At 48.2% G+C, this 10,772-nt stretch overlaps 1 protein-coding gene across 1 annotated transcript; it reads right to left on the bottom strand.

Annotated features, from left to right (window-relative positions):
• Positions 1-838: 838 nt before the first annotated feature.
• On the bottom strand, positions 839-10,159 carry LOC115916715 (sodium/glucose cotransporter 2-like; the record flags this gene model as incomplete). The annotated part of the gene is given in 4 exon segments (XM_030970453.1): positions 839-1,052; positions 5,962-6,076; positions 6,079-6,131; positions 9,996-10,159. Coding segments are annotated over 4 exon segments (546 nt in total), but the record flags the coding sequence as incomplete, so codon positions are not given.
• Positions 10,160-10,772: the final 613 nt, after the last annotated feature.

Genomic DNA, 10,772 nt, shown 5'->3' with positions numbered 1-10,772 from the left:
TTTTGCACCATTTTTCTCTTTTTTTGCCCTGAAAAAAATCCCAAAAAATTCACCAGAAACTCAAAACAATTCCCAAAAGTTTCCGAGCACTCACCTTCCATTTTGAGCCATTTTGGGCTCATTTTGGGGCCAATTTTGGGGCCATTTTGGGCTCATTTTTCACCATTTTTCGCCATTTTCTCCCGGAAAAAAATCCCCAAAAAATCCCCAAAAATTCCCAAAAATTCCTGAGCACACAAATTTCAATTTGGACCATTTGGGGCTCATTTTGGGGCTCATTTCCCCCCATTTTGGGGCCATTTTGGGGCCCATTTGGGGCTCAATTTTGCCTCATTTTTTTGCCATTTTTTCACCCGTTTTTCACATTTTTTTTCGCTTTTTTTAAGCCTTTTTTTCCCCAAAAATTCCCCAAAAATTCCAAAAATTCCCCAAATTTTTCTAAAAATTCAGAGCGCTCCAAATTTCAGTTTGGACCATTTTGGGCCAATTTTGGGGCTCGTTTTGCTTCATTTTTAAATAATTTTGCCCCATTTTGGGCTCATTTTGGGGCCATTTTCGAAGCGATTTTTTTTTTTTTTGCCATTTTGCACCATTTTCTTTTTTTGCCCTGAAAAAATCCCAAAAAATTCACCAGAAACTCAAAACAATTCCCAAAAGTTTCCGAGCACTCACCATCCATTTTGAGCCATTTTGGGCTCATTTTGGGGCCAATTTTGCCCCATTTTGGGGCCATTTTTTGGCTCATTTTTCGCTCATTTTCCGCGATTTTTCGCCATTTTCTCCCCGAAAAAAATCCCCAAAAAATCCCCAAAAATTCCCAAAAATTCCCAGCACTCACGTGGACCTTGGGGATGGGCGGGTGGCACCAGGAGACGCTCAGGACGACGGCGCAGGTGAGCAGGAAGAGCAGCACGGCGGAGTGCAGGTAGTGCAGCCCGCAGAGCAGCGCGGGGCAGCGCCCGGGGCTCCCGCACGAGCCCGAGCCCAAAAGGAACTCGGGGATCAGCCGGGCCAGGCCCAGCCCCAAACCCCCCAGCAGCCCCCAGAAAGCCCTTGGGAGGAAAAAACGGAATTGAAAAAATCCCGACAATTTGGGGTCAAAATGCCCAAATTTGGGGTTTTTAAGGGTTAAAATTCGGGGTTCTAAGGGTTAAAATTCGGGGTTTTAAGGGTTAAAATTTGAGATGTTTGGGGATCTTTTAAAGGGTTAAAATATGGGGGTTTGGGGGTGAAATGTCGGGGTTTTAAGGGTTAAAATTTGGGGGTCTTGGGGGTTAAAATTTCGGGGGTTTAGGGGTTAAAATTTGGAGTTTTAGGCGTTAAAATTTGGGGTTTTAAGGGTTAAAATTTTGGATTTGTGAGGGTCTTTTAAAGGGTTAAAATTTGGGGGGTTTTGGGGGTTAAAATTTGGGGATTTTAGGGTTAAAATTTGAGATTTTTTGGGGTCATTTAAAGGGGAAATTTGGGGGTTTTGGGGTCACCCTGGGAGCCCCAAATTCGGGGATCAGCCGGGCCAGGCCCAGCCCCAAACCCCCCAGCAGCCCCCAGAAAGCGCCCTTGGGGAGAAAAAACGGGAATTCGGGAAAAAAATCCCGAAAATTTGGGGTCAAAATGCCCAAATTTGGGGTTTTTAAGGGTTAAAATTCGGGGTTTTAAGGGTTAAGATTCGGGGTTTTAAGGGTTAAAATTTGAGATGTTTGGGGGTCTTTTAAAGGGTTAAAATATGGGGGTTTTGGGGGTGAAATGTCGGGGTTTTAAGGGTTAAAATGTGAGATTTTGGGGGTCATTTATGGGGGAAATTTAAGGAATTTAGGGTTACAATTTGAGATTTGTGGGGTCTTTTAAGGGTTAAAAATATGGGGGTTTTAGGGTCGGAATTTAGGGTTAAAACTTGAGAATTTTGGGTCTTTTAAAGGAGAAATTTGGTGGTTTGGGGGTCAGAATTCGGGGTTTTAAGGGTTAAAATTTGGGGCTTTTAGGGTTAAAATTTGGGGGGTTTAGGGGTTAAAATTTGTGATTTTTTGGGGTCATTTAAAGGGGAAATTTAAGGAATTTCAGGGCAAAATTTGGGGGTTTTAGGGTTAAAATTGGAGAGTTTTGGGGTCATTTATGGCGGAAATTTGGGGGTTTTAGGGTTAAAATTTGGGGTTTTAGGGTTAAAATTTGAGATTTTTGGGGTCATTTAAAGGTTTAAAATATGGGGGTTTTGGGGTGAAAAGTCGGGGTTTTAAGGGTTAAAATTTGGGGGTTTTGGGGGTCATTTATAGGGAAATTTAAGGAATTTAGAGCTGAAATTTGGGGGGTTTTAAGGGTTAAAATTTGGGGCTTTTAGGGTTAAAATTTGGGGGTTTAGGGGTTAAAATTTGAGATTTTTGGGGTCATTTATGAGGGGAAATTTGGGGGTTTTGGGGTCACCCTGGGAGCCCCAAATTCGGGATCAGCCGGGCCAGGCCCAGCCCCAAACCCCAGCAGCCCCAGAAAGCCCCTTTGGGGAGAAAAAATGGAATTCGGGAAAAAAATCCCGAAAATTTGGGGTCAAAATGCCCAAATTTGGGGTTTTTGAGGGTTAAAATTCGGGGTTCTAACGGTTAAAATTCGGGGTTTTAAGGGTTAAAATTTGAGATGTTTGGGGATCTTTTAAAGGGTTAAAATATGGGGGTTTGGGGTGAAATGTCGGGGTTTTAAGGGTTAAAATTTGGGGGTCTTGGGGGTTAAAATTTCGGGGGTTTAGGGGTTAAAATTTGGAGTTTTAGGCGTTAAAATTTGGGGTTTTAAGGGTTAAAATTTTGGATTTGTGAGGGTCTTTTAAAGGGTTAAAATTTGGGGGGTTTTGGGGGTTAAAATTTGGGGATTTTAGGGTTAAAATTTGAGATTTTTTGGGGTCATTTATGAGGGAAATTTGGGGGTTTTGGGGTCACCCTGGGAGCCCCAAATTCGGGGATCAGCCGGACCAGGCCCAGCCCCAAACCCCCCAGCAGCCCCCAGAAAGCGCCCTTGGGGAGAAAAACCGGGAATTCGGGAAAAAAATCCCGAAAATTTGGGGTCAAAATGCCCAAATTTGGGGTTTTTGAGGGTTAAAATTCGGGGTTTTAAGGGTTAAAATTCGGGGGTTTAAGGGTTAAAATTTGAGATGTTTGGGGATCTTTTAAAGGGTTAAAATATGGGGGTTTTGGGGTGAAATGTCGGGGTTTTAAGGGTTAAAATGTGAGATTTTTGGGATCATTTATGGGGGAAATTTAAGGAATTTAGGGTTACAATTTGAGATTTGTGGGGTCTTTTAAAGGGTTAAAATATGGGGGTTTTAGGGTCGGAATTTAGGGTTAAAACTTGAGAATTTTGGGTCTTTTAAAGGAGAAATTTGGGGGTTTGGGGGTCAGAATTCGGGGTTTTAAGGGTTAAAATTTGGGGCTTTTAGGGTTAAAATTTGGGGGGTTTAGGGGTTAAAATTTGAGATTTTTTGGGGTCATTTAAAGGGGAAATTTAAGGAATTTCAGGGCAAAATTTGGGGGTTTTAGGGTTAAAATTTGAGAGTTTTGGGGTTTTTTGGGGTCATTTGGGGCTGAAATTTGGGGGTTTTAAGGTTCAGAAATTTGGGGGTTTTAGGGTTAAAATTTGATATTTTTGGGGGTCTTTTAAAGGGTTAAAATATGGGGGGGTTGGGGTCAAAATTTGGGGGTTTTCGGGTGAAATTTCGGGGTTTTAAGGGTTAAAATGTGAGATATTCGGCGTCATTTATGGGGGAAATTTCAGGAATTTAGGGTCAAAATTTGGGAGGTTTAAGGTCAAAATCCGGGGTTTTAGGGGTTAAAATTTACGGGGGTTTAGGGTGAAATTTCGGGGTTTTAAGGGTTAAAATTCGAGAGTTTTGGGGTCATTTATGGCGGAAATTTGGGAGTTTTGGGGTCACAATTTTGGGGCTTTTAAAGGGTTAAAATTTGGGGGGTTTGGGGTCATTTGTAGGGGAAATTTAAGGAATTATGGGGCAAAATTTGGGGCTTTTAGGGTTAAAATTTGAGATTTTTGGGGTCATTTGGGGCTGAAATTTGGGGTTTTAAGGTTCAGAAGTTTGGGGGTTTAGGGGTTAAAATTTGAGATTTGTGGGGTCATTTAAAGGGTTAAAATTTGGTGGGTTTGGGATCATTTAAGGGGGAAATTTGGGAAATTCTCATTTTTCACCTCAAATTCCCATTTTTAACCCAAAATCCCCATTTTTCACCCAATTTTCGCGGGGTTTTTTGTCCATCCCCTCCCGGCCGTCCCCAGGTGTGTCCCCAGGTGTGTCCCCAAATTCCGCAATTTTCACCCCAAAAATCCCCATTTTTCACCCCAAATCTCCATTTTTCACCCAAAATCCTTATTTTTCACCCAATTTTCGCGGGGTTTTTTTTGTCCGTCCCCTCCCGGCCATGCCCAGGTGTGTCCCCAGGTGTGTCCCGAAATTTCCCAATTTTAACCACAAATTCCCCAATTTTAACCCCAAAAATCCCCATTTTTCACCCCAAATCTCCATTTTTCACCCAAAATCCTTATTTTTCACCCAATTTTCACGGGGTTTTTTTGGTCCGTCCCCTCCCACCTGTCCCCAGGTGTGTCCCCAGGTGTGTCCCCAGGTGTGTCCCCAGGTGTGTCCCCAAAACCCCCAATTTTCACCCCAAAATCCCAATTTTTCACCCCAAATTTCCATTTTTCACCGAAATCCCCATTTTAACCCAAAATCCTCCTTTTTCACCCAATTTTCACGGGGGTTTTTTGTCCATCCCCTCCCGGCCCTCCCCAGGTGTGTCCCCAGGTGTGTCCCCAAAATCCCCAATTTTGACCCCAAAATCCCCATTTTTCACTCCCCAAATTTCCATTTTTAACCCAAAAATCACCATTTTCACCCCCAAAATCCCCATTTTTAACCCAAAATCCCCATTTTTCACCCAATTTTCACGGGGTTTTTTTTGTCCGTCCCCTCCCAGCTGTCCCCAGGTGTGTCCCCAGGTGTGTGCCCAAAACCCCCAATTCTCACCCCAAAAATCCCCAATTTTCACCCCAAAAATCCCCATTTTTCACCCCAAATCTCCATTTTTCACCCAAAATCCCCATTTTTCACCCAATTTTCACGGAATTTTTTTTTGTCCATCCCCTCCCACCTGTCCCCAGGTGTGTCCCCAGGTGTGTGCCCAAAATCCCCAATTCTCACCCCAAAAATCCCCAATTTTCACCCCAGATTTCCATTTTTAACCCAAAAATCACAATTTTTCACCCAAAATCCCCATTTTTCACCCAAATGTCACGGGATTTTTTTTGTCCATCCCCTCCCGGCCGTCCCCAGGTGTGTCCCCAAAATCCCCAATTTTGACCCCAAAATCCCCAATTTTCACCCCAAAATCCCCAATTTTCACCCAAAAATCCCCATTTTCACCCCCAAATTTCCATTTTTAACCCAAAAATCCCCATTTTTAACCCAAAATCCCCATTTTTCACCCAAATCTCCATTTTTCACCCAAAATCCTTATTTTTCACCCAATTTTCACGGGGTTTTTTTTGCTCCGTCCCCTCCCGGCCATCCCCAGGTGTGTCCCCAGGTGTGTCCCCAAATTCCGCAATTTTCACCCCAAAAATCCCCATTTTTCACCCCAAAAATCCCCATTTTTCACCCCAAAAATCCCCATTTTTCACCCCAAATCTCCATTTTTCACACAAAATCCTTATTTTTCACCCAATTTTCGTGGGGGTTTTTGTCCATCCCCTCCCAGCCATGCCCAGGTGTGTCCCCAGGTGATTCCCCAAATTCCCCATTTTTCACCCCAAAAATCCCCAATTTTAACCCCAAAATCCCCATTTTTCACCCCAAATTTCCATTTTTCACCCCAAATCTCCATTTTTCACCCAAAATCCTTATTTTTCACCCAATTTTCGCGGGGTTTTTTTGGTCCGTCCCCTCCCACCTGTCCCCAGGTGTGTCCCCCCACTCACCCGGGCTCGTTGGCCGCGGGGCACGAGCACGGCCAGGAAGAAGACGGCGGCCACGGGGCGCCAGGTACGCAGGCCAGCGCCTGCATGTAGTCGAAGAGCTGCCCGCCCAGCGCGCCTCCACCACGGGCAGCCAGGCCAGGCTCAGCCCCACCATGGCCACCACCCACAACCTGCGGGGCGACACGCCTGGGCTCACCTGGGGCCGCCCCGAAAAAATCCGGGGTCTCCAGGAGCTCCAGAACCCAAAATTTGGGTCCTTCAAGGTCACCTGGACACCAAAATTTGGGGATTTCGGACACCAGGAACACCCAAAATTGGGTCCCTGGAGGTCACATGGACAGGTGAGGTCACCTGAGGTCACCTGAGGTCACCTGAGATCAACCCAAAAAAATTTGGGATCTCCAGGAGCTCCAGAACCCAAAATTTGGGAGGTTGAAGTTACCTGAGATCTCAAAATTTGGGGTTTTTGGACATTTTGGATGGCCAAATTTGGGGTTCTTGAGGTCACATGGACACCTGAGGTCACCTGAGGTGAACCGAAAAATTCGGGGTCTCCAGGAGCTCCAGAACCCAAAATTTGGGTCCTTCAAGGTCACCTGGACACCAAAATTCGGGCATTTTGGACATTTTGGATGAGCAAATTTGGGGTTCTTGAGGTCACATGGAAACCTTGAGGTCACCTGAGGTCACCTGGGCTCACCTGGGGCTGCCCGAAAAAATCCTGGATCTCCAGGAGCTCCAGAACCCAAAATTTGTGTCCTTCAAGGTCACCTGGACACCAAAATTTGGGGATTTCGGACACCAGGAACACCCAAAATTGGGTCCCTGGAGGTCACATGGACAGGTGAGGTCACCTGAGGTCACCTGAGGTCACCTGAGGTCAACCTGAAAAAATTCGGGATCTCCAGGAGCTCCAGAACCCAAAATATGGGAGCTCGAAGTTACCTGAGATACCAAAATTTGGGGGTTCTTGAGGTCACCTGGGCACTCAGAACCATCAATTTGGGGGTTCTTGAGGTCACATGGACACCTTGAGGTCACCTGAGGTCACCTGAGGCCGCCCGAAAAATCCGGGGTCTCCAGGGCTCCAGAACCCAAAATTTGTGTCCTTCAAGGTCACCTGGACACCAAAATTTGGGGATTTCGGACACCAGGAACACCCAAAATTAGGGTCCCTGGAGGTCACATGGACAGGTGAGGGACAGGTGAGGTCACCTGAGGTCAACCCGAAAAAATCCGGGATCTCCAGGAGCTCCAGAACCCAAAATATGGGAGCTGGAAGTTACCTGAGATATCAAAATTTGGGGTTCTTGAGGTCACCTGGGCACTCAGAACCATCCAATTTGGGGTTCTTGAGGTCACATGGACACCTTGAGGTCACCTGAGGTCACCTGAGGCTGCCCCGAAAAAATCCTGGATCTCCAGGAGCTCCAGAACCCAAAATTTGTGTCCTTCAAGGTCACCTGGACACCAAAATTTGGGGATTTCGGACACCAGGAACACCCAAAATTGGGTCCCTGGAGGTCACATGGACAGGTGAGGTCACCTGAGGTCACCTGAGGTCACCTGAGGTCAACCTGAAAAAATTTGGGATCTCCAGGAGCTCCAGAACCCAAAATTTGGGAGGTCAAAGTTACCTGAGATCTCAAAATTTGGGGGATTTGGACATTTTGGATGGCCAAATTTGGGGTTCTTGAGGTCACATGGACACCTGAGGTCACCTGAGGTCACCTGAGGTCACCAGAGGTCACCAGAGGTCACCCCAAAAAAATTCAGGATCTCCAGGAGCTCCAGAACCCAAAATTTGTGTCCATCAAAGTCACCTGGACACCAAAATTTGGGGTTTTTGGACATTTTGGATGAGCAAATTTGGGGTTCTTGAGATCACCTGAGGTCACCTGAGGCCAGGGGTATCCCAGGTGTGTCCCAGGTGTCCCATCAGTCCCAGGTGTCCCTCACCTCTCCAGGTGTGTCCCAGGTGTGTCCCAGCCAGGTGTGTCCCAGGTGATCTCACCTGTCCCAGGTGTCCCCTTACCTGTCCCAGGTGTGTCCCCCATGTCCCTCACCTGTCCCAGGTGTCCCTCCCCTGTCCCTCACCTGTCCAGGTGTCCCTCACCTGTCCCTCCCCTGTCCCTCACCTGTCCCAGGTGTGTCCCAGGTGTGTCCCTCACCTGTCCCAGGTGTCCCATGTGATCTCACCTGTCCCAGGTGTGTCACAGATGTCCCTCCCATGTCCCAGGTGTGTCCCAGCTGTGTCCCATGTGATCTCACCTGTGCCAGGTGTGTCCCTGGTGTCCCTCACCTGTCCCTCACCCGTCCCTCACCTGTCTCACCTGTCCCAGGTGTCCCCATGTGTGTCCCAGGTTTGTGCCACCGGTCTCAACTCTCCCTCACCTGTCCCAGGTGTGTCCCTCACCTGTCCCTCACCTGTCTCACCTCTCCAGGTGTGCCCCAGGTGTGTCCCAAGTGCCTCTGACCTGTCCCACCTGTCCCAGGTGTCCCAGGTGATCTCACCTGTCCCAGGTGTGTCCCAGATGTGTCCCACCTGTCTAACTGTCCCTCACCTGTCCCAGGTGTGTCCCAGGTGTATCTCACCTATCTCAGGTGTCCCTCACCTTTCCTACCTGTCCCAGATGTCCCTCACCTGTCTCACCTGTCCAGGTGTCCGCAGGTGTCCCAGGTGTCCCTCACCTGTCCCTCACCTGTCCTACCTGTCTCACCTGTCCCAGCTGTGTCCCAGGTGTCCCTCACCTGTCCCAGGTGTGTCCCAGGTGTGTCCCAGGTATCCCAGGTGATCTCACCTGTCCCAGGTGTGTCCCAGGTGTGTCCCAGGTATCCCAGGTGATCTCACCTGTCCCAGGTGCGTCCCTGGTGCGTCTCATCTGTCCCTCACCTGTCCAGGTGTCCCTCACCCTTCCCTCACCCGTCCCTCACCTGTCTCACCTGCCCCAGGTGTCCCCTCACCTGCCCCAGGTGTCCCCTCACCTGTCCCAGGTGTCCCCCAGGTGCATCTCATCTGTCCCTCACCTGTCCCAGGTGTGTCCCAGGTGTCCCATCAGTCCCAGGTGTCCCTCACCTCTCCAGGTGTGTCTCAGGTGTGTCCCAGGTATCTCTCACCTGTCCCAGGTGTCCCAGGTGATCTCACTTGTCCCAGGTGTCCCCTCACCTGTCCCAGCTGTGTCCCAGGTGTGTCCCTCACCTATCCCAGATGTCCCATCGGTCCCAGGTGTCTCTCACCTGTGCCAGGTCGTCCCCTGGTGCGTCTCATCTGTCCCTCACCTGTCCAGGTGTCTGTCACCCGTCCTCCCTGTCCCTCCCTGTCTCACCTGTCCCAGGTGTGTCCCAGGTGTCCCCCAGGTGTCCCATGTGATCTCACCTGTCCCTGGTGCGTCCCTGGTGCGTCTCATCTGTCCCAGGTGTCCCCTCACCTGTCCCAGCTGTGTCCCAGGTGTGTCCCAGGTGTGTCCCAGGTGTGTCCCAGGTCTGTCCTAGGTGTCCCATGTGATCTCACCTGTCCCTCACCTGTCCCAGGTGTGTCCCAGGTGTCCCCTCACCTGTCCCTGTCCCAGGTGTGTCCCTCACCTATCTCACCTGTCCTGGAGGTGTGTCCAGGTCAGGTCCAGGTGTGTCCCAGGTGTCCCCTCAACTCCCGGCCATCAGCAGGTGCTTTGGCCCCGCCCCTGGGCGGAGCTTCCTGTACACGTCCAGCGTGACCCTCACCTCTCCAGGTGTGTCCCAGGTGTCCCATCAGTCCCAGGTGTCCCTCACCTCTCCAGGTGTGTCCCAGCCAGGTGTGTCCCAGGTGTGTCCCTCACCTGTCCCAGGTGTGTCCCTTCCCCTGTCCCTCCCCTGTCCCTCACCGTGACCAACTCAGTGAATTTTTAAGCGAATTTCGTCGATTTTTGGGGCCAATTCGGTGAATTTCGGGCTAAAACCTTGGCAATTTCGGGGGTATTTTTGGGGGGTTTTTGGTGTCCCAGGTGTCCCCTCACCTGTCCCAGGTGTCCCCTCACCTGTCCCAGGTGTCCCCTCACCTCCCGGCCACCAGCAGGTGCCTTGGCCCGGCCCCTGGGCGGAGCTTCCTGTACACGTCCAGCGTGAAGAGCGCGGCCGAGCTGGCGAAGATCGAGGCCAGCGACGACATCAGCGCCGCCAGCACCACGGCCAGCATCAGCCCCCGCAGCCCTGGGACGGACATTAATTATTAATTGGTGACTGTGATTATTAGCGGTGAAAGAACGGCGAAAATCGGCGAAAAAATGGCGAAAAAACGGCTAAAATAGGCCTAAAAATGGAGTTATTAGCCCAATAATTAGGATTAATAATAATTTATTAGGTCTAATAACCGGTTATTAGGCCCAAATAATTATTAGTTATTAATAAATAATAATTAGAGGTGAAAAAACGGCGAAAAAAACGGCGAAAATAGGCCTAAAAATGGAGTTATTAGCCCAGTAATTAGGATTAATAATAATTTATTAGGTCTAATAACCGGTTATTAGGCCCAAATAATTATTAGTTATTAATTAATAATAATTAGAGGTGAAAAAATGGCGAAAAAACGGCGAAAATAGGCCTAAAAATGGAGTTATTCGCCCAATAATTAGGATTGATAATTAATTATTAGGTCTAATAACAGGTTATTAGACCCAAATAATTATTAGTTGTTAATTAATAATAATTAGAGGTGAAAAAATGGCGAAAAAACGGCAAAAATAGGCCTAAAAATGGAGTTATTAGCCCAGTAATTAGGATTAATAATAATTTATTAGGTCTAATAACCGGTTATTAGTCCCAAATAATTTTTAGTT

Source organism: Camarhynchus parvulus, unplaced genomic scaffold, assembly GCF_901933205.1.
Source record: "Camarhynchus parvulus unplaced genomic scaffold, STF_HiC, whole genome shotgun sequence".
In the NCBI taxonomy this organism is placed as follows: domain Eukaryota; kingdom Metazoa; phylum Chordata; class Aves; order Passeriformes; family Thraupidae; genus Camarhynchus; species Camarhynchus parvulus.
This window is presented reverse-complemented; position numbering and strand designations above follow the sequence as displayed.